Genomic DNA, 24,374 nt, shown 5'->3' on the forward strand with positions numbered 1-24,374 from the left:
TGGTACCTCACAATTAGACTACTGCTATGCGCTCTATGTGGGGCTACCCATGTGCATGGTTCAGAAGCTGCAGCTAGTGCAGAATGCAGAAGCTAGGGTGCTCACTGGGACACCTAGCCATGCTCACATAACCGCTGTTTTAAAAGAACTGCACTGGCTGCCTATTAGCTCCTGAGCCATGTATGGGCTTATGTTATTATCATATAAAGCCCTAAACAACTTGGGACCAGGATATGTAGTAGACTGCTTTCCCTAAATGATACCTATACCTAAATGATATTTAAGATCTTCAGAGGAGGTCTTGCTGGTCATTCCAGAACTAATGGAACATCTCCATGAAGAACCTCGACATGGGTCTTCTCTGTAGTGGCACCCACCCTCTGGGGAAAAAAAACAGCCTCATGCAGTTCAGGAGGCAGAAAATGTAAAATCTTTTAAATGCCTCCTGACAACACACCTGTTCGCACAGGCTTTCCCTGGGCTGTAACTGCTGTTGCTGAGTTTTATTTTGGTTTTATGTGGTACTTTTAAACTATTAAAAGTTTTACATTGTGTCTTGTCATGTTGTATTTTATGTTTTCGATTGTGAACTGCCCAGAGAGCCTCAACTATTGGGCAGTATAAAAATGTAATAAATAAAATAAACAAAAAAACCTGTGTTCACTATATAGGTGGGCATCAGTGAGTAGCAAAGGAAGCGGTTATTCTTTAATGTTGGCAGCCATTCTGAATTTCCAAAAATTCAAAAAGCGCCTAAGAGTAGACCTTTTTGGGGAAAACAAAATGGCAGCTACTCCAATTCTCTTTTCCACAAATAATTTCACCTCACCCCCCAAATATAGCCCAAAGAAATCAGCCAATTTCAAAGTGGACGAAATGGCTGAGAAATGGTCCTTATAAATTCAGTCCAACCCTACTATGGTGAGACTTCATCTTTTTATTTAAAAAAGGGCTAATTACATGCAGCCATAATAGATGGATCAAGAAGAGAAAGTGCAACACTCATTTGCTGCTGCTGTTCCCCATCCAGCTTATGTTTGCAGAAACCTAATTCCACACACGTATGCTCCCAGCTGAATAGGGGCATATGGATATGAATTCTTTTTTGAGGGATCCCTCCTGGATTTCCCAAATGTTAGTTGAGCATTTAAAATGCATTCTAAAAATTTCAAATTCGGTCTCTAGTATACTAGAAATATGTACAGAAAGCAATATTGTCATGTGCAGTGCAATCATATGTGTGTTTACTCTGAACTAATTATGTCCAGTGGGGCATACTCCAATAGAAGTGTGTGTAGGATTGCTCTCTAAATGGGTCTTGTTATTCTAGAGACAGAGACAATTTCAACTGAGGCTTTGTGGTTGTCTTGGAGATATTTGATTGAATGTCATCTAATCATGTCATCTAATCTTGTCAAGACAAATGCACACAAGAATACATTACTGCTGATTGTATTCTCTTGCACATTAATCTCTTCGCTGCTCCTTAACTCTTGCCTCTCATAGCAACTGTATTATTTATTATTTAACTGCAAGGTCATTTTTGTTCAAAGGTTTTTGTATAGGTCAGAGCAGAGTTTGGCCATGAAAATTTTTTTCAAAAGTGTTATTAATTAAAGTATGTACAAAATATGTTGCCTCAAAAGAAATCAGCTGAAATCTAAATACTCTGGGTTAAATGGGTTGCATATTGCAGTCTTTAGAACTTGCAAATAAAAACATATGGCACAAATATGAGGCTGTTCAGGACATCTCACAACCCTCCGCAGAAGCTTTCTGGGAAGGTGCAGAGGCAAGAGGGAATGGGGAAGACCCCTTCCATGAAGTTCCTTCCACTTGCAGCTCTCAGGATCCAATCCATTCTGTTTTAGGTATATACATAGAACATTTCATGGGTATACTTTTACTTCATTAAACTTTTAAAAAATAATATTTCCCCTAGGTTTAATGTCTGCAGCTAGATAATCCTATTACAGTTAGGTCTTGGTCTAATAATATCTGACAAATCTGCACAGTTCTGTAAACTAATTTCCTATTAGAGAAATCTGAGTACCAATGAGAAACCATCAAACCATAGACTGATATGCACCCAGATATAACAATCTCTACTTACGACATTCAGTAGCATGATGATGCAAAAGTTAATGCATACTGCAGTCCCAGTAGTAGCAACCTGAGAATTATTCCTGATTAAAGCCCATTTAAAGGTAGCAAAAGTGCTGACAGTCACGACACGGTAAATAACAATGCCAAAAACAGCAGCAATCACCACACAGATCTAGGGTGGGGAAAAGAACAGATAAGTACAACTGAAAATCAATACAGTAATAATGAATTCCTCAAACATTGCAAACATTCAAGTGGCAACCCACAAATATATTGATTTTCTTAAGAAGATTGAGACACTGATGGCATTGGACTTGTGGAGATTGTGGGACAATTCTGAGGCACTGCATTTGTTGCTCCACATCTTAATGGAATATCTTTTTCTTGCCAATGTCATAACCAGAAAAATGTTCCTGCACCAAATATCATTTCTACAAAAACCAATTAAATGTACCCATGCAATTTCATCTTCACACAATAGCTCCACATCATCATCAACAACAACAATGCTGCCACTTAGAGGGCTTTTTGGATAATGGCATCCCTGTTAGGAATGCTGTCCTCAAAGAACTTTGCCTGGCACCAATGTTGCTTTCTTTGAGATCCCAAGAGAAATCTTTCCACTTTGGGCCAGACGTTTTAAGCTTTGCTGAATGCTCTTTTAACCAATGGTTCATATTTATTGTAGCTGGTTTTATGTAGCGTTATCTTTTATTTAGGGTTGTTTTATATTTGTCTGCAAGCCACTTTGAAATTATTTTATAAAGAAAAGTAATTATTGTTATTGTTATTGTTACTCCACTTTTCTGCACAGTTTCAAAATACTTGTTAAAACCTATGCATTTGAAAGAACAATGCAAAATCGATCATAATTAGGGCTGTGACATAAATATAATCATTTATATTAATTGATTGAACCCCTTTCGATCCTCTAAAAAGTTCATCCTGATTAACTGGCAGCAGATTTTTAAAACAATATTTTAATACAAGAACTTACAAGAAATGGGTGGCAGCACCATTTTTGAAGAGGCATTCCTGCTTCTCTCTCACACAGAGGAGGAAATGCTGCTCCAGAATGGTGCTTGCTGTGATATGTGCACACATCGTCTAGAAACAAAGCAGGTTTTTTTCTCCAGTACCATTGTTTTATAAATATGCCAGTGCATGCGGATCTAATGGATCAATTAATCAATGATTAAAATTTATATAATGAATTGATCAGCAGAGCAATCCTTGGACAGGCAGATAGAGGAGCTCCACCAGCAGGGATAGGGTGTGTGCACCCTGGCCCGGGTTATGCTCACATAAAACTCTGCAGGTTTAACTGTAGTGCTGGAGATGTTCCTGCTGACAACAGCCCCCTCCATTTGCTGGAGAAGCTCCAGGATTGCTCCCGGACATGCCAGCCTGGCACCTGGAACCAGTGGGGGGGGGGGGGATAAGATTTAAGCAGAGAAGAAAAGGACTGTTCACCCCCCACTCCCCCCACACATATCTCCTGCCTAGGCTGGCACACTATTCAGAAGTGGTAGATGACCCAGCATTTTCCATCCCCCCCACTTAGAATTGGAAGATTTCTTTAACTGAGGGAGCACTCTAACCACTATGAATCTTGCTCAGATTTATTATTGTATTTCATATTCTTTTCCTACACCTGTTTGCTTTTCCTTGGAAACTGCTCAAATGAGTGTGAAGACAACTTTGATATTAGGATTCACAAGACTACGTAATTAAACAACTCTGCCTAATGGTAAAACCGCAGTATGCAACATTTTGAAGCACGATGAATGGTCAGGGAGTATTTGATGCTGCAGAGTTGCTGAAGCCACTGGGAGCACCATGTAAAAGCAGGATGACAAAGAAATGTATCAAAAATATGAAATTTTTCTGTGCTTTTCTAGATGAATTTTATTTTTTTTAGCACTGAAAGGAAACCGCAGATTTCTCCTTCTCTCCACAACCAAGTTACTTAGCTCTTTGAAGTCATATCAAAGTGCTGACAGTTTCCACACTCTTTCTCTGAAGGGTTCAAGTAGGCTCTGGTTCAGCAATGCAATTAAACTAACTGGTGCTTAATTGCTTTTCTGACATATGCTTAACTGCTCTGCTGAAGTGAGGCCTTATGCTGAGCAGACCAAATCTCTTATGATGACACTATGATGACCCCTTCTTCTGTGAGAAGTCAATTAACACTGATGTGCAATGATACAAAAGGAACTCAAGTCCCAAATGAGATCTTACACAACTAAGTGACTATCACTGTCATAAATATGGGCATCTAGATCATTGGGAAGATTCATTCAAGTGTATAATGTTTGCAGAGTGCTTTGGGACCTACAGATGATGAAGCACTTACTTAAATGGAAAGTGTTATTAATGTCAATATGGGAGATGAATCAACAAAAGCAAGGACAGAGTTGTTCACTAAGCTTCATTTCCTAGTAGACAGAAGAAGCAAGACAAAGCAAAGCAAAGAAGCAAGCTCTCTAGCCGTTAGAGGGACACTTAATTTATAAACTTCAGAAATCCCATTAATCGTTACAAGTATGATTACATCCACTTCCCTACAGAGGAAATGTTCTGTTTTAAGCTCTTTTGATGCTGAAGCACCTTTGCAAAATGGATTTCAATTACTGAAACCTAATACTGATAACTAAAAATATTTCAGAACACTGTGATCACATTTTTTAAATGCTTCAGATTTAAAATAGGCTTTAGTGAATTGTTTATCAGTCATCTTCATGCCACCAATTGTCTTCATTACCACAATTCAAATTAAGCTCATCTTACTGATGGTCTTGAGGAAGACTATTTTAACTTATGTATATAGCATGCACATGGATGAGTATATTCAAAGGTGGGGAAACCTGCCTACCTGTACTATGTGAATTCCCTATGCAAGTGTTTGTCTGGGCACTCAAGTGGTCTACTTATTCTGCAAGTAGGCATCTTTTCCAGCTTCTGAGTACAGAATAGGCAGACCTAGTTTGTTCTGCAGCAAAACCAATCTGGGGTTTGTGTCAACTTTACACCAGATGTCCAGACTGGATTCTCAAGTGCCTATTCCATTGGAGCCTCAAATGGCTGCTAGGTCTTGCCATGCATGTGTGGAGGTCTCAAATACATCATGCTGTGATATGAATTGTCAGCAGCAACCTGCACTAAGGTTAGGCAAGAGCACTTTCCCCGATAGCTTTTCCTGGACAGTTTTTTTTTTTTTTTTTAAAGCACGCTGGCAGCACCCCAGCCAAAGCTCTCTCTTGCCGCCTGAGCTGGGGAGAACATGTGCCGCCGTCAGATCACTCCCCTTCCCACTGCCACATTGTGCCCTCCTTCCCCTTACCTTTGCTGCTGCTGCTGTATCAGCTCTATGGAGGGACACACAGCCAGAAGAAATGGCTGCAGGGTTCTTGCAAGAGTTCACTCAGGTCTTACAAGAGCCCTGCAGCCACTTCTGGCTGCATGGCTCTCCATAGAGCTGATGTGGTGGCAGCTAAAGTAGGGGGGAGCTCAACGAGGGAATCAGAGGGCAGGCAGCTGATCCAAAGGGCCCCCATGGAGGCAGGAGGGCAGGACTGGCAGGCCCTCCTGGTGGGCGGGGGGACCGGCACAATTTGCTGCTCTTCCCACTCCACCGCCTGATGCAAGTGCCTCGCCCTGCTTCATGGGAGTCTACCAGGCCCTGTATGGTGAGGTCATTTAAATGTGAAACCCCCTATCTCTGTATACTGAAGTGGCATAATCCCAGAAGGGCTGTACCATGTGCTTTTCTGAGTACGTTAGTCAGTCCTAAATCTTATTTATATTTGTGGAACCTGCTAGCAAGTACATGTGTTTCAGAAATAACATGTTAAATACCATTGTATGGTGGCGATTTCTAAAACTTAGACGTCAGACTCTGACAGAAACCATTTTAAACAGCAGGAACAGCTTAATATTACTACAAAACCAACTTCTAAACTTCACATTTTGCCAACAGAAACAAGAAAGTCTAGTTTTCAGGCAACTCCAAAGGAATTAAAATTTTCAAACCATAAAAAATATTCCAGATGCAGAAACAATAATTCTGCTGCATTTATCTGCAAATGCTTGGTAAGGCTCCGGCTTTCCAGATATCGGATTCATTCTCTCTTTCTTGGAGTACTTGGCTTCAAACTGGGGCCGTATTTCTTCCTAAAGAAATGAACAATTTTTATGTAGAATTAGACAACATTTTCTAGAAAGCCATTTTTTGAGTTTTATCAAATTATTTTTATTAATACATGAATTAATTTAACTAGGGAAGCAGGCTGAGCCATTTAAAAATATTAAATGCTAAAATATACCTCCTGAGGAAGTAATTGAAAGTTACCATAAGGAAGGGTTTTCTGCTCCTGCCAGAAGCTAAGAAATATGTACAGCTTTGTAATGCCCTCCTTAGTGGGAAAAATAATGTTCTTTAGGATGGAGTTATAGCAGAAAACCTTTTGAAAGACAAATAATTTCTGGCTCCTCCCAGTTTCTCCCTTCTGGTGGATATTCACTGGTGTGGAAAATATTACCAATATATGTGACAGAATAAGGGATTAACTACATGGTATATTAAGTGTGCGATTTGCAGCCATGTCAGGCAGGGCTTGTGTCAGGGGGTCAACATGGATGGGCGCCTGCTGAAGATCCCTCACCAACCCTTCTGGGTGCCTGCTCTGCTGGCACTGCTATCAGAGTCATGACATGACACTGTGGCTTGCTGCCACCACCAGTCATTCACCTCAACCTCTTCTCCATGCACACATCTGCCACATTTTACCCCGTAGCAGTGCTTATTACGGGAGCCAACTCTGAGCTGGTGCTCCACTCAGTTCTATGGTGGGTAGCCGCTGTGTTAGATTCCATTGTATGCAGTGCCCAACACTGATGTTGAGCATTGCCTCCTGGGGAATTAACAAGGTGTCTGGCTGCTATGGAACCAAGCAGAGCACCAGCCTGGCTCCCCTAAGCAGCTCTGTGGCCTTCCATGGCAAGAGAAAACATGTCTGCTGGGAGGAGTGAGGAGTGACTGGCCACAATGGCAGCAAGCAGCTGTACCACATGGTGGCTCTCACAGCAGCAGGGACTGCAGCAGTACCAGGTGGGGAGGGGCAGGTCGGTGCTGCTAGGCAGGACCCCACAGCGGTGTGCTGATGGCCCACTAAATTCTGGTGCTGTCGGGGGATTTAAAAAATGTAATCCTAAGCATTGGCATTTACTACCGGAAGTACAAGCTGGGTTTTGAAGAGGCAGAGGAACTAGAGTTCAAATCGCCAACGTTCGCTGGATCATGGAGAAAGCAAGAGAATTCCAGAAAAATGTCTATTTCTGCTTCATTGACTACGCTAAAGCCTTTGATTGTGTGGATCACAACAAAGTGTGGCAAATTCGTAAAGTGATGGGAGTACCAGACCACCTTACCTGTCTCCTGAGAAACCTCTACGAAGGTCAAGAAGCAACAGTAAAAACCAGACATGGAACAACCAATTGGTTCAAACTTGGGAAAGGAGTACGACAAGGCTGCATATTGTCGCCCTGCTTATTTAACTCATATGCAGAGTACATCATGAGAAACGCCGGGTTGGATGAATCACAGGTCGGAATTAAGATTGCCGGGAGAAATATCAACAACGTCCGATATGCAGATGATACCACCCTAATGGCAGAAAGCGAAGAGGATCTCAAGAGCCTCTTGTTGAGGGTGAAAGAGGAGAGTGCAAAAGCTGGTTTGAAACTCAACATTAAACAAACGAAGATCATGGCATCTGGCCCCATCACTTCCTGGCATATAGAAGGGGAAGAAATGGAAGCTATGACAGATTTTATTTTCTTGGGCTCCAAGATCACCACAGACGGTGACTGTAGCCATGAAATTAAAAGACGCTTGCTCCTTGGGAGGAAAGCTATGGCAAACCGAGACAACATAGTAAGAAGCAGAGACATCACCTTGCCGACAAAGGTCCGTCTAATCAAAGCTATGGTTTTCCCAGTAGCAACGTATGGCTGTGAGAGCTGGACTATAAGGAAGGCTGAGCGCCGAAGAATTGATGCTTTCAAACTGTGGTGCTGGAGAAGACTCTTACGAGTCCCCTGGACTGCAAGGAGGTCAAATCAGTCCATCCTAAAGGAAATCAACCCTGAGTGCTCATTGGAAGGACAGATACTGAAGCTGAAGCTGAAATATTTTGGCCACCTAATGCGAAGAGAAAACCCTCTGGAAAAGACCCTGATGCTGGGAAAGACTGAAGGCAAAAGGAGAAGGGGACAGCAGAGGATGAGATGGCTAGATAGCATCACCGATGCAATGAATATGAACTTGAGCACACTCTGGGAGAGAGCGGAGGACAGGAAGGCCTGGCGTGCTATGGTCCATGGGGTCACAAAGAGCTGGACATGACTGAATGACTGAACAACAACAAAGCATTTGGGACTGCAGCATGGAAGGAAGGAAAGTTTTACCCTCACCGCTCAGCCATGATCCTGAAGAAAATGCCCCCCCTCCAATACACAGAGATTTTTAAATTGCTAACTGCAGTTGCGGGGAATTTTCATTGGGATTGTCCGTTGGCTCCAAAGGAATCATGACCCTGCACCAAGGATTAATTTTAAAAAACCACCCGATGTGTCTGCAATCCAGGCAATTAACATAATGTGTGGTGAGGCCCTTCCTTTGGTGTGTGATCCTGGGGGTATTCTGGATTGGGCTGCTTCCAATGATAAAAACAGCAGTGCCACAAGCCAAGATTTGCAACTAAAAATTAAATTCAGCGGCAAATAAATTTACTCTTACGAACAAGGCTATTTACAGATGTGTAAACAAAAAGATTCAAAAGACCCCAACAAATTCTTTCATATAATAAACCTAGTAAGGCTAAAGGGTTAATAACTGTTGTTAGCAATTAAAAGAAGTTTGAATAAACTTATGCTTAGTTCCTTTATCTGTCAGCAGAAAGCAAGATAGCTTGGTAGAGATTAATTTTCTGCTCTGCCTTTGGTAATAGAGTCATAGAGTCCTAGAATCATAGAATAGTAGGGTTGGGAGGGGCCTATAAGACCATTGAGTCCAACCCCCTGCTCAATGCAGGAATCTAAGTCAAAGCATCCGTGACAGATGGCTGTCCAGCCTCATCATGAATGCCTCCAGTGTGGGAGAGCCCACCACCTCCCTAGGTAATTGGTTCCACTGTTGTACTGCTCTAACAGTCAGGATATTTTTCCTGATGTTCAGCCAGAATCTGGCTTCCTGTCACTTGAGCCCATTGTTCCGTGGCCTACACTCTGGGATGATCGAGAAGAGATCCTGGCTTTCCTCTCTGTGACAACCTTTCAAGTACTTGAGAGTGCTATCCATACTCACTGAGTAAAGTATTCCTGACTCAGAAGTGAACCTCCTTAACCCCTTTGTGCCCACAAATCAACCTCCTGACTGTCTTGCAACCTCTCAAAAAATCTCTTGTCAGGGAGACAGGTTCTAGGTTTCTCCTGGACATGCCAGTGTTCTATGTACAAAAAAATTCCCTGCATGGAAGAACACTTAGTCATGCGAATCCCCACCTGCACTCTGAAATGGTACAGCCCAAACAGAATTCCATCTTGCAAAATCATGGTTTATCAAGCTGGGAATGAGTGTTGGACCCACATGTTCCTCCCTCTCCCCTTTGCCCACCAGCTGTTTTAATCCTGATCTGGTCAATGTTAAAGCAGAGTTCCCTCTTACATCTGAAATGCAGAACTCTAGTTTAATGTCAGTTTATGAACTAGGGCCTTAAATGGCAGTTTCTTTTTGGTTTAACATCCTAGTTAGAAAAATGACATTAAAAATGACATTAGAGTCCCCCACTTCAGATGTAACAGGAAACTCTGATTTGAACAGATCAGGGGTGAAGCGCCCAAGCTGGCATGCAAAGGAGATGAGGGAAGAGGCAAGTATGTGGGTCTGATCCTCACTCCTGCCTTGCTAAACCATGGTTTAGCAAGCTGGGATCTTTATGTTGGGAATATTGCAACTTCATCTGCAAGTTACTGGAAGGGGGCAGTGTTGCAGTTAGTTAATGCATGGGAAGTTAGACCATAGCTAGCCTTAGGATCTCTATAGCCTACAATGTGGTTTCCTGTGATTTTGCTCCTCCCCTACCTCCCACCGCCAACATCCTTCATTGCTGGGAGCACGTGTATACTTGCTCTCCCACTCCTGCCTGTGTAATGGAACACAAAATGGACTGAACAAACTCCTTTTGAAGCCCTATGCTGTACCTGAATCTTATATGCAAGAATATTGTTAGTAAACTATTTTACCGTTCCTTCACTAAAAAAGAGTGTGGTCTCCTTTGTTATCCTAAGACAGCCTTGTGAGCATGTGGCATCTGTTTTGCCTTTTTTGTTTTTTCTCAGTTAATTGCCTTTCTAGGCAATTGTCTTTCATCATTACTAAAAACCCCATAACTTTATATCTGAACCAGAGTACAAGTTTGCCATCTCAGTGAGAAATAGGCCTAATAAGACATCACAAAGTTGCCTTGCTTTGCCTGCACAGCTGCCAATCACTTTATTTTAGGAACTGTTGCTCGACTGATTTTGTTCACCTGCTGTGTCAGTGATTCAGCTAATATAAAATGCCATGGCCTAGAAAGGCTCTGAAAGAAAAGGGCAGGGAAGCAAGCTATGTGCTGGGAAATTCCTGTTCCCCTTAAGGTTAAGTTCTATTTTGCAGCCATCTTTACTAAACCTTCTTCTTACTATAGCTAATAAAGCTGCAAAATATCCATACAAACCTCCTCTTCTTCCCAGTCTATCAAGTCCCAGTCATAAGCAATGACTGCTCGTCTCCTTTTCCAAAATTCCAGGAAAACAGTTGCTACAGGAGAGAAATGGAAGAAAAACTCTATACAAGATCACATTGTAGAATTAAAATAAGTTGTAGAATCATAGAAGCATGGAGTCAGAAAGGACCTCAAATTTCATCTAGTTCAACCCCCTGCTGATGCAGGATATCCACTGTTATAGCATCCATGGTAGGTGACCATCCAGCCTCTGCTTTAAAAACTCTGTTAGGAGAGTCCACCACATTCTACAACAATGGGTTGATTCACAGAATGACCATGTGTTAAATAAGCCACGGTGGCTTGTTGAATCCATGGTGCATATTGGGCACCACTTGCCTAATTGCTCACCTGCAGCTTGTCATGCCATCCGAACCTGGGCAACATGGCTTGTTGGAGGGCAAAACAATCCTCAAATAACTCGACAACAGCTCATGGGTTTTTTGAGGATTGTTTCCCCCTCCAACAAGCCATGCTTGCCTGGGTTCAGATGACATGAGAAGCTGCTCCTGGGCAGGTAATTAAGCAATGGTGCCCTACATGCACTGTGGCTTCAACAAGACATCATGGTTTGTTTAACCCACGGTGATTGTGTGAATCAGGTCTGCTCACACCATCAGGAAGTTCTTCCTAATGTTTTCTTGAAATCCCCTTTCTTGTATCATCAGTTCAGGTCCCACTCACTTATTATCATCTCATTACTCTTGATGAATACCTTCATCAGGGCACAATATTTTATTTTATTGCATAAACAGATATCTTTAAACAGCAACTCTTTTGATGACCAAAATAGTATTCACGAAGTACTGCTTTCAGAAAATTTGCCAAATATGATTTATAAAGAGTCAGTTTATTGCTCACTGTAATTTTTAAGGGCAATAGGCAGCCAAATGAGGAAAATGTTCCCCCTTTCCAGCCTGGAAGCATACACCTTGATCCTGCAGATTAACATGGCCACTGCATTAGAAGATTTCTACTCAAATATATCATTACAAAGCTGTTACTTTAATTCTGAAATTACTGTTGTACATGGAAAGAGCAATTTTGTCTTGACTTCTCTACAGCAGCATTTTAGCCTCCTTTAGGGAGGAAATGTAGAACACAAGAAGCTGTCTTAGACCAAGTCAGTCTATTGGTCCAACTGCTCCAGTATTATCTATACTGCCTGGCAGTGGCTCTCCAGGGCTTCTGATGGGAGACTTTCCCAGCCCTACCTGGAGATGCCAGGGATTGAACCTGGGGCCTTTTACATGCAAAGCAGGTGTGCTCAGCCACTGAGCTACGGCCTTCCACTACAAACAAATGTGCAACATCTAGATGTTACAGATCTCAGATTGTTTCTGAGATAAACGCTGCATCCGTAAATTTTGCTTGAGCAAGGATTTGACTGTGTTCAGCCACAGATACAAGTTTGCACAAATTCAGCAGAGCTTTTCCTCTCAGCAGGATGCCTGACAGAAAAAGCCCTTTCTTATTCTTTCAGAAGACATGAACATTTGCTACTCTTCCAGGATATAATTCTAATACTATTAACATAATTAAGGACTATATTGGCAGACAACTGATTGAATACCAAAGGCCTCATTGAAACATTTGTGCTGGAAATCTATCATTAATTTCAATATTGGGTTCAAGAGATCAGTGAGCTTTGACTATCTATCCCAGGGGTGGGCAACCTCAGAAGATCCAGGTACCATTTTTGCCCCCCAGACATCCCCATGGGCCACACACATACGCACCCTCGCAGGTGTCCCCCCTTTTTTTAAAATAGTGTCCATAGTGGCTATGGGGCAGCAAAAGGGTCAAAATTAGCTTGCAAACAAGCTCTGTAGCCACTGTGGGTGTCTCTTTCCCCCAAAATGTTTTTATCTTTTTAATGTCCACGTGTGACTCACAGACCACATGTTGCCTGTCCCTGAGCTAGCCATTGCATCAACACCACTGCATGACGGATACACGTTTTTGAAACATTCTTAGTAAGTGTCAAGGGCTCCTTGGAGGGCTCTCAGTCTAATCCAGTAGCCAAGTCCAGACACAGACAAAGGGATTCTTTTCAAAGCTTTATTCTTCTTTTACAACTTAACAGCTCTACAGGTAGCAACTAGATCTGAGCAGCAGCATCCCTATGCCCTAAGTTAGAACAGTTGGTCCCCGTTTGAAGGGCAATTACTGGCAGACCCCTGAATATAAGGACTAGGGAGAATCCCTCCCCTTTTCCCTTGGATCCTCTGGGCGCAACCGTTCTTTGAGCGTGAACCATTTGGTGCCGCTCTCTGCGTCTGCGCCGCGCATCCCCCCCAGTCTGCTATCTGTGCTGAGTCACTCCCTGGACTGCTCTCTAAACTAGGAATGTGGGTGGGAGGAAGCTCCGTCAGCTGTTGGTCCTGGGAAAAAAGGAGCGCGCTCCTCTCCCGAAGGAGCGACTGCTCTTCCTCAGCATCAGAACTACTCTGGGATTCTATGGGCTCAGTGTCCACCCTGACATCATCCCCGCTCCCATGAGGCCCTCCCTCCTGCTCCTCCCCTGGGACCCAGGTTTGTAGGGGTACAGCTGGTGGAAGCGCCTCAGGAGCAACGGAGCATGCACATTTTTCGCGGGATCCCAGGATCGCTCATCAGGCCTGTTCCAAGAATGAGGTACTGCAGCTGCCGCCAGGCCTTGAGGGGGAAGAATCAGAGAGGGGGGGGAAGTCTCCTCACTCCCTGGCTGGAGTTCAGGCTTACAAGAAAGAGCATCCGCTTGTAGGTTGTCTGAGGCCTTCACATGGCAAATCTTAAGGTGGAACCGAGAAAAAAAAAGCGACCACCTAATCTGCCGCTGGTTTAAGGCACGGGCTGTCTGAAGATGTTCGAGGTTGCGATGGTCGTTTCTAACTTCGACTGGGTGTTGTGCCCCCTCCAGGAGATGACGCCAGGTCTCCAAAGCAGACTTGATGGCCAACAGTTCCTTCTCCCAGATGGTATAATTCCTCTCAGACATGGTCAGTTTCCGGGAGTGGTAGGCGCACGGTTGCAGCCCTCCGCCCTCCCGAAGAGGCTGAAAGAGCACCGCCCCCACCGCGAAGTCAGAGGCATCAGTTTGCACTACAAAAGGCTTCCTCTGGTCAGGATGTAACAGGATCAGCTCAGAACTAAAAAGCTTCTTAAGTTCATCGAAAGCCTGTTGGGCTGATGCTGTCCAATGAAAAGGAGCTTTCTTGCCCTTAAGGAGGTCCGTGAGAGGAGAAGTGAGCCGAGCAAAACTGGGCAGGAACTTTCTGTAAAAATTAGCAAACCCCAGAAAACGTTGCAAGTCCTTCTTGGTGGACGGAGCCTGCCAGGAGAGGACAGCCTGGACCTTTGCAGGATCCATCCTGATACCGTCAGGCGAAATAACGTAGCCAAGAATGTCCAAAGAGGTTATATCAAACGCACATTTCTCCAGCTTGGCATAAAGATGGTTCTCGCGGAGGTGCTGGAGTATGGCAGGGACATGGCGTTGATGGGCCTCGGAGTCCTCAGAAAATATAAGTAAATCATTGAGATACACAATGAGGAAAGTGTCCAAATAGTCCCTGAAGATGGCATTCATAAAACGCGAAAAAGTGGGAGGGGTGCAGGCTAACCCAAAAGGCATTACTAGGTATTCATACGCTCTGTACCGGGTCCCGAAACTGGTCTTCCACTCATCCCCCTCCCGGATGCGAATGAGATTATATGCGTTACGCAGGTCCAACTTTGTGAAAATCTTGGCTCGCCCCAGGCGCTCCAGCATCTCTGGTATGAGGGGGAGGGGGTACCTGTCAGGGATGGAGATGGAATTTAGGTTTCGGAAATCGTGCACCGGCCTGATTTCTCCAGACCTCTTGGCCACAAGGAAGGTAGGGGCGCAGGCGAGGGAGGAGGAGGGGCGAATGAAACCGCGTTTGAGATTTGTGTCCAAAAACTCCCGCAGAGCTCGAAGCTCCGGCTCCAACATCGGATACAGCCGGCCAGCGGGGATGGTCGCCCCTGGAATGAGGTTAATGGCACAGTCAAAAGGGCTGTGGGGGGGAAGCCGGTCAGCCTCTTTCTTGTCAAACACATCCCGAAAAGCTGCAGACTTCTCTGGGAGGATGACGGTAGCTGAAGGACTGCCAGAAGCAGACAAGGAGGGGGAGGAAAGGGTTAAGGCCTGGGCCGGGACTGGCACCTCCTCCGGGAGGCAATGCTCCCGGCAGTAGGGAGACGCAAACTCCACTTGCTGAAGTCCCCAAGAAATCTGAGGGTTGTGCTTAGAGAGCCAGGAAATACCCAGCACGATTGGGCATAAGGGAACCTTGGCTAAGTGAAACTGAATCTGCTCAACGTGGGACTGGGTGCGCATAGCGAGCGGAACTGTAATCCGGGTCACCGCGCCCGAAGAGAGAGGATGCCCATCAATGGTCTCCACTGCCAAGGGGGCAGGAAGGGGCAGGGTAGGAATCTTGTGGAAAAGAGGGTGAAGGTCTCATCCATGAAACTGGTCGTCGCCCCCGAGTCCACTAAAGCCAGGGCCTCCACCCCCCGCCTCTGAGAGGAGCAGAGGTGAACATGCAACAGCAGATGGGAGGGTGGGGGGGGGGTTGGGGAAATCACCCACCCGGTGGGGAACTGACCCCCACAACTGAGGCCCCCAACAGGTTTGGGGGGCAGCCTAGTCAGGCCTGGGGATGAGGAGAAGGGGGAAGGAGAGGAGGAGGAGGAGGAGGAGGAGGCAGCAGAGCAGTGGATGTCACTCAGCAGGTCTTGGCGAAATGCCCCAGCTTTCCACATCGAAAACATCGGCGCTCAGCACGGCGGCGCTTAAACTCCTCTGGCGGCAGCGAGGCTCGAGTAGCTCCCAGCTGTATCGGGGTCTCCTCTGCCCCCAGCGTCAGAGCGGGGGGTGGGGGAGGAGGCAGGAAACATGGGGGAATGGGAGGAGGGAAATACCGGCCCCTGGCTCTCCACCGGGACTACCGGCGCCCCTCCAGTCGACTATCTGAAGGCAGGTGTGGATGAGCTCCTCCAAAGTAGGCGGGCTGGGCGCACGCGCCAACTCATCCAAAATCTTGTCGTTCAAACCATCCAAAAACTGAGCCAGTAGCGCGGCATCGTTCCACTGTAAATCCTGCATCAGCAAGCGAAAAGAAGTCGCGTAGCTGGAAACTGAGTCCTTACCCTGCTGGAGGCGGCAAATCTCCTGAGAAGCCATCTGCGTGTGCAGGGGGTCACCGAAAAAATGGGCCATGGCTGTCATGAAACCTTGATAGTCCCCGAGCAGGGGGTCATTAGCGAGAAGAAGTCCCGAAGCCCATTTAGCTGCCATGCCCGACAGCAGGCTAACGACGAAACCCACACGAACCTGTTCCGTCTGGAAATCCTCAGGTCGAAGGCGCATGTACAGCTCTGATTGGGCCTTTCTTTCTTTCTCACCAGAAAACGTCTCTGGCAACGCCACCAGGCATTTACGGCGTGGGGGAAGCGGGGGGGGGTGAAAACTAGCCTGTAGATCTTGCATGGCCGCCGACAGTTGAGCCATCTGATCACAGAGCAACTGGTTCTCTTGCAGCAGAGCTTGCAGTGCTGGGTCCCCAGCACCCTCCATAAGGCAATCGGAGAGAGAGAGAGAGAGAGGAGAGAAAAAAAAAGGAACGGGGACCAAGCTGTCAAGGGCTCCTTGGAGGGCTCTCAGTCTAATCCAGTAGCCAAGTCCAGACACAGACAAAGGGATTCTTTTCAAAGCTTTATTCTTCTTTTACAACTTAACAGCTCTACAGGTAGCAACTAGATCTGAGCAGCAGCATCCCTATGCCCTAAGTTAGAACAGTTGGTCCCCGTTTGAAGGGCAATTACTGGCAGACCCCTGAATATAAGGACTAGGGAGAATCCCTCCCCTTTTCCCTTGGATCCTCTGGGCGCAACCGTTCTTTGAGCGTGAACCATTTGGCACCGCTCTCTGCGTCTGCGCCGCGCATCCCCCCCAGTCTGCTATCTGTGCTGAGTCACTCCCTGGACTGCTCTCTAAACTAGGAATGTGGGTGGGAGGAAGTTCCGTCAGCTGTTGGTCCTGGGAAAAAAGGAGCGCGCTCCTCTCCCGAAGGAGCGACTGCTCTTCCTCAGCATCAGAACTACTCTGGGATTCTATGGGCTCAGTGTCCTGACAGTAAGGAATTGTTACCTATACATTTGAAAAAAACTAAGTTCAGAGCACATCATTAAAAGCATGAAACGTATTAAGAATGGAATAATGCTGGCTCCCTGGCACTGTCCTCTCCTGTGGGTCAGTGGATTTCCAAGGCTGAATCTACACAGCAGTTTTACCATTATCATATTGAAATGATAACTATTGGTACACATGACACCAATGGGCACCAATAATCACTGCAGTACGATAACAGTAAAACTGCGCCATGTAGATTCAGCCCAACTGTTCTGGTAAACCCTGGTGTTCCTCAGAAGCTTAGTAGTGACTCCTCAGTTAAAAGATCTATAGTGGTGGACCAGCTTCCTTGAAAAGGCAGCCTACTCACCAGTCCTGTTCTGCAATATGTAGGACCAATACTGGTTCAGAAAATAGCCTCTCTGTACTCTGGCTTTTTCCACTTTTTTTACTCTTGTAAAATCAATACTATCCACATACACTTCTTTACTCTTGTAAAATCAATACCCTCTACATACAGAATATGCAGAGAGTATTCTGGGAAGAATTCTTAGTTTACATGGAATAATGGTGGGGCCCAAAGTCCTGGCCAATGTAGAATGAGGGCCACACTGCCCATTATGCTAAGCACATGCTTTAAAAAGCATGCTCAGAATTGGCCAGTTTTCTTTTTCCAGACAATGAAAAATGCAGGGCCCTGATCTAGATCAAGACTGTGCTGTGCGGGGTTTAACTCTTTCCTCCTGAAGCCATTTGCCTGCCCCAAATCCACCCCTCCCCCAGCTGCTATTTCATCCTGAAGGTGGTATTTTTCTGCAAATACACATTTTATTTGAGGGGAAAAGAGCAGCCGGGGAGGTGACATTTAGCAGCAAGATAGAAGGGAGGGAAGGGTTTACCCCTTCCATACATGCCATGCTCTCAATCTGGACTAGAGCCCAGAATGGCTGCTTTTTCTGAAAAAAAGAAACTGGCCAGCTCTAAGCATGCGTTAATAAAATATGTCCTTCATGTACTGTGTAGTTTGTCTATGAGTATGCAACTTAGAACGTACATGGGTTCTTTGGGAGACAAGTGCAAGCAGGAAGGGTTCTCTGAAGGAAGAAAGTATGACAATCTCTGACATGGCAAAGTCTTCTTCTGAAGCATTTGTCCCCCATATGTGACATTAATTTCAAATCAGAATTTCAGAAAGGGGTTACCTACACCAGCAAATGTACAGGCATACTCTGAAAGTTATGCCACATGTGTTAAACATGGGTGATGTGTGTGACTTTCGTGGCATGTTTCTTCATGACATAGGGATGAAGTTACTCACTAGTCTACAAATGACATTTAAACTAGATGTGCTGGAATTAAAAAGATTCTTTGCAGAGCAGACATCTTAAATGAAAATTTATTGACATTAGCCCTATCCAGGCACTGTGTTTGAACAGGGTGCACTAACATGTATAAGAGGCATGGGGCCACGTATGCCAGCCCAATGTCACCAACCTCCCCATGTTGAATGGGGAGTTCTGCAGGGGACTTCTACTTCCGTTTGCTTGAATGTGAGTAGATGCCTCCATGTGACCAGAAACCCTGGTTTATCAGGGTCCTTGATCACACAAAGGGTTTTAAGCTTTCTGGAGGCCTCCCTGCTCAACATGGGGAGGCTGAAGACTTAGAGGATGAGCCTGATGCACACAAGGATGTCAGGGCTATGATGCACAGCCCTGTGCCTCTTATGTGTGTTAGCGCATAATACCACAATAGAGCTTATATCTGTCCTCAAAATATGACTTACCCCATACAGCCATGAAAACAGCAAAAAAGACGGTAGCTCCATTGTCAAAAAGGTGTGTTACCTGGGGAAAGATAACTAGTTTAACTTTTTATTTTGAAAAAAAAACACCCAATTTTTTCTGTTTTTGTAAAAATAAGATATACATTCTATTCAGGAAATCTGCTTGAACTACAAAAAGTACTTAGGATTAGTGTTAGGAACACAAGCATGTCTTAGTGAAAGTTTCAGTGTAATTGGGCTATCAGTAATAAGCAAATCATTTGGTACACTTTTACTACCAGTCCACCATTTCAGCAATTCAGTTGGTTGGAAGTCTAGACCAATATTCCTTGAAAGAGCCTTTCTGAAACATCAGATCAAGTAGGGAGAGACTACTTGTTCTCCTGAAGGAAAAGCATTGATCCTGATATACTGGTAAGCAATTCATTACACTGAGACTGTATCTAGAATAAAACCCCAGAGATACAACTGCCATCTGTACAAAGGCCTCTTCAGACCCTTGTGTACATTGGCTATTTTTCCTGCTGTTGTATGAATGGGTACATGAGTGCTGAAAGAAGGCTCTGCTTCAATGATTTATTGTAGAATCTAGATCACCAAGGAAGGGTAAGTGCAGAACTGTGCCGGAAAATGGTAATTGATATAGATGACTGAGATTTAATAGAGAATTAATGTTGGCTTTATTGTGGAAAATTATGGAATATGATGTTTTCAGGATTCTAGAATGTTTTCATCAGATCATATCTCTGGGGCTCTCCTCCTCTACAATCCTCCCTTTCTCTGTGCACTTATCTATCAACAACCACATACACACCAAAACACCAGTTTTACTACCATAGTGTGCTTGGTCTTACATTCATCAATACTTAAGAGCACAATCGTAAGGGATTGACACGATACAGGCAGCAAGCTCCAGGCTCGACTCATGTCTATGGCCTTGGGAGGGGACATTGCTATATTCTATGGCCTCTGGAACACTCTCCCAGGGACCCTGTAAATTCCTTAGGTAGAGGCATGTCGTTTGAAAAAGTTGCATTCATTTGCATGAGGGTTAAATTTAATGCCTATGAAACAGGCATTAAATTTTAAAAGGCGAATGTTGTTCATGATACGAAGTTTAAAAACAACAACTGTTGCTGGAAAGAAAAATGATTTTTTATGTTTACCTTAGCATAAACACAGCTGTCTGACAACCTCATGAAGGGGCAATATTTATCACATATAGGACACATTATAATCTCTGTAGCTTGGCAGACTTCTTTACTGGAAAAGAAAAGAGGTAATGATTAATAGCTTAGTTTATAACTAACATACTTCAAAGAGCTTTCATAATTTTGACAGTAGGGTGGTGTGTCATATAAAATCTTGCCCTTTTGCTGGTATCTGAAATAGTAAAACCTGGAACAAGACATGTTTGCTTAAGACTCAAAGTTGATTCACACATCCATGTGCATCTATTGATTGTTCAACATGTAAACATTCTACATGCATGCAATCTATATACATGTGTACACAGATCATTGAACTGTACACTTGTAATGGAGTGTTCACATCTTGCTACAGGTTTTGCAGTGATATCCTAGTATCCTTTTGCCAGCAGATCATCACATGATCTTAATATTTTTGCATTGACTAACTTTCCTGAAAAGGTGTTTCCAGAGTTGTTATGTGGAATGTTGTGTTTTTTCATTATGCTGAAGGCAGGACAGGCATGAGATGTCATTTTCTGTAATTAGAGTAGCAGCTGTGCCAAATGCTGAGGGTTGAGTTTCCAAAAATGGGTGAGTATAAGTGGATTGTTGTGTTCATTAAATGCTTCCCTGTATTCCTGTCGATAGTACAACAGGTGGAAGAACAGTCATCCTCATCAGGTGTTCCTTTTAGTGACATGTAGGACAGTACATCTGCTGTAGGGGAATGTGCTCTAGTCACCAAGCACCAATGCATCATATAATTCATAAAATAAATTTAAAATAAAATCTAGTCTTCTGATACCGTTCTGACTCACCACCCCTTCCATGCCAAAACACAGATGACACCCAGCTCTATTTGATGAGGTGTGCTCGTGAAGGAAATGATGGGCTCAGACAAGCATTTGGGCTGCAAAACACTCTAGCACAGTCACTGTAATTCTGTTTAGGTCACAGTCATGTCTGTATTTGGCACGTGAGCAGCACACATCCTCCAGTATTGCATGAATGAAAATGGAGGCACTCCCGGATGCACCATAAAGCCACACTACAAGTTTGACAGAAGCAGAAAGCAGGAACTAATAATTATGCATTCAGAGAACAAATAACTCCAGATGACAAAAGGAGTTAAGCAATTATCATTTAAAGGACATTCTAGAAGACATTTGTCCCATTTTACCACTGCGAATAGCTGAGACTGATAAAGGAAAAGCTCAAATTAATCAGAGCATCTGTGAATTTTTCCATTGTACAGCTCCCTACTTATTTCTCTTTTTTGTATCACACATCCATATACAAGGGATGTGGGGCAGAAAGAGACAGTTGGAGGGCACTGTGTGGCACAGAGGGAAAAGAAAAAGATAAACACAAAGGGCGGGTTTGCATGATCAGGGAAGGAAAATAAGCCACCGTGGCTTATTTTCCCACACTATGCACGCTGGTTGCACACTTCCTAATTTCCATAATTACCCCTGCCAGGCACAGCTTGTCAAGACATCCGAACCCGGCAAGGGTGGGTGGCAGGGGTGGTTAACAAACCACCCCACAACCCTAGAACAAGCTATTGGTTCTGGGGTGGTTTTTAAACCACCCCCACTACCCACCCTCACCAGGTTCAGACCTCACACCAAGCCGCACCCAGAAAGGGTAACTATAGTACTTAGACACCATGCAACCGGCATGTGTGGGGTGTGAAAATAAGCCACGGTGGCTTATTTTCCCTCCCCAATGGTTGCGAACCTTGTCAAAGAGGACAATGATCAATGTATTTTGTTTAGAATTGCCATTCCCACATACAAGCATAATGTGTAATGATTTGTTTTTCCCCTTTAAGTCTCTGAGCTGACATCATGTAAGCCCTGGAAAATAACTTTCTAAAGATGTTTCTAGCTATAAAGGAATAAATTAGGGATTTTATTATATTAAGTAGCATACAAGTATCACTAATAAATAAAAATAAATATATAGAGCTTATGATGAAGTTATTATTATTGAGTGATTGCTTAGAATATTGCACTAGGACTGGGGAGCCATCTATGTTAAGCAAATAATAGAGTTCCCCAGTGTAGGACTACTTCTGCAAGGTCTGTCTGTCAGCAGGCACAAAACACTGATCTGTGGGGAAGGGAAATGGTGGCATGGGGAACTACTATTGCTCCTGTGCCTGAAGAAGTCCTGCTCCATTTGTGTCACTCATTTCCTTCTTCGCTGGCCTTCTCTCCCTGTCTGCCTATTCCCTGCACTCAACAAAACACAACTTTCTTCAGGGGACAGTCCTGTGTGTTACAATCCTTGGCAGATTTCTCCAGGGATGTGTGGAGAATCATTTAAGTTTCCTATACTGGACTGCAGGGGCAGAATAGAAGAAGAGGGGGGAAATAAATATGTAAATAGGCTGAAAGCGGGCTGAAAGGGGAAGTGGAGGTAAGTAGAGATGGTTGGGGAAAAGCAACAAACAAAAAGAAAGAGCTAATGGTTTGCATGTTCTCATAGCATGTGGGGAAAAGGAATGTCTGATAAGGGGGAAGCAGAAGGCATCAGGTCTAAGAATAGCAAGGCCTTCAGCAGTGCCCCCACCCTTTCTACCAATTTACAAAACATATACTGTCTTGTGTGCCTAAAGAAGAACTAGACTTGATCTGGTGCATTATAGTAATTAAAGACAGACTTTTTCTGTCTAAACATGCATAGGATTGTGCACTTCTGTCTAAACATGCATTCCAATAGCTGGCTGGAGATGCTGCAAGTTGTAGGACTTTTTTCTGTCTAAACATGCAATAGGATTGTGCCGAAAGGAAGGAAGGAAGAAAGGAAGGAAGGAAGGAAGGAAGGAAGGAAGGAAGGAAGGAAGGAAGGGAGTGTACTTAAAATAAGAGTCCACTAATTCATATGCTAGCTTTGGCAACAAGCACAAAAATATGCACAATATTCTCAGAGGTTAATGACAGAGATGGCTTGACTAGTACCAAGGTTTTGTTTTTACTTCACCTGACTTGGCAGTGGTTCAATGTGGCTACTCCATACAAAAAGACAAACAGTCCAATGAAGGCAGCTGGGAAGAGCATTCCTGTGTACCAGCCTAACCAGGCAAAGTACAAGCCTATTTTCTCACCAAAATACCGTCTGTCAAAAACACAATGCAGCAAGGTTATGAACATTTTTAAATAATATTTAGTATTGGTTCTGAACATAAAATGATATTCTTAGGCTATCTGGGAGTACAATTAGGATTTTAGGTTTTGAGATCCAAAGATAACTGCTTCATTAGCTTTTTTTTTTTAAAAGGATGGGGATCCATTGCTCTAGTGAATGCCCATGAAAACTGCTGGGCTATTACATTTTCATGTATGTAGAACTCTACATATTTGTCATTTATTTCACTTACTATAGGAATCCAGAAGCTAGGTTCTGTCCCAACAGAGAAGTACTAGTAAAGGCTTTGTATTATGGTAGGCAATCCTACAACATTGGGTCATTAATCAATCACAAAACATTTTTAACCCTTTTTCTGTTTTGAATATCTCTGATGTCATTGTCTAGAAGTTCTCTCTCAAACGCTATTAATTGAGGATGATGCGGTTGCCATTCTGCACTGGTTAGGGCAGCAGGGATGCCCACAGATGTAATCTTAGATACAATACATTCAAAGATAAACACATTTTAATGCAAATATTGATACTTCGGACTTGCTGAAGACAAGAGCCAAATCAATTCACACTGCATAAAGATACCCAGTGTCATTGTCTGGAAAGAAAATACCAGTGTTGCTGGCAGCATTAGGAATTGTCAAAATATCAGTATGCATCATACTGTGAAAGGAAAGCCAGGGCAGGATATGCAGATGAAGGAGTGGGGTTGGCCTCATTTCTCAGTGGCTCCCAGTAAGTTCTATGGGAGAAAATAAATGGACTGTGATCTGGGACACGATTGCGAGGAGATAAAATCTGTTCTCTCAGGGGCAGGTTCAACTCATGCTGAAATGGCATCCCTCTTTTATTTGGTCCTGTATCTGATAATAGTTATAATTCACTCATGTGGGGAAAATAGCACTCGGGAGCCATATTGCAGCGGGAATAACATTTATACAACATCCCCGAAGGTGGGTAGCTTGGCCTCCAAATACCCTATGGGTGTGTGTGCAATGTGGCTCCATGTTCAAAATTTATATAAAAACACATTGTTTTTATATAAATAAAATTAATTTATTTTAAATTAGGATTAATTTACTCTTGAGGAGCTGCAGTGCATGCAGACTACCATTATGAATATGCAACCCCCAACTGGGGGTTGTTGTGGCTTGTTGTATCATGTGAACCTGGCTG

At 43.9% G+C, this 24,374-nt stretch overlaps 1 protein-coding gene across 1 annotated transcript in view; it reads right to left on the reverse strand.

Annotated features, from left to right (window-relative positions):
- The window catches only part of ANO4 (anoctamin 4), a 183,989-nt gene that overhangs the window by 31,527 nt on the left and 128,088 nt on the right, over window positions 1-24,374 (reverse strand). The window contains exons 12-17 of the mRNA XM_084811771.1: window positions 23,041-23,175; window positions 20,029-20,125; window positions 18,863-18,923; window positions 10,887-10,969; window positions 6,139-6,279; window positions 2,114-2,278 (exon numbers count right to left, since the gene is read on the reverse strand). Coding sequence (XP_084667897.1) covers window positions 2,114-2,278; window positions 6,139-6,279; window positions 10,887-10,969; window positions 18,863-18,923; window positions 20,029-20,125; window positions 23,041-23,175 — 682 coding nt within the window. The remainder of the gene's footprint in view (window positions 1-2,113; window positions 2,279-6,138; window positions 6,280-10,886; window positions 10,970-18,862; window positions 18,924-20,028; window positions 20,126-23,040; window positions 23,176-24,374) is intronic.

This window comes from Heloderma suspectum, chromosome 7, assembly GCF_057233095.1.
Source record: "Heloderma suspectum isolate Gila_16-S chromosome 7, 16-S_ref, whole genome shotgun sequence".
Lineage (NCBI taxonomy): Eukaryota > Metazoa > Chordata > Lepidosauria > Squamata > Helodermatidae > Heloderma > Heloderma suspectum.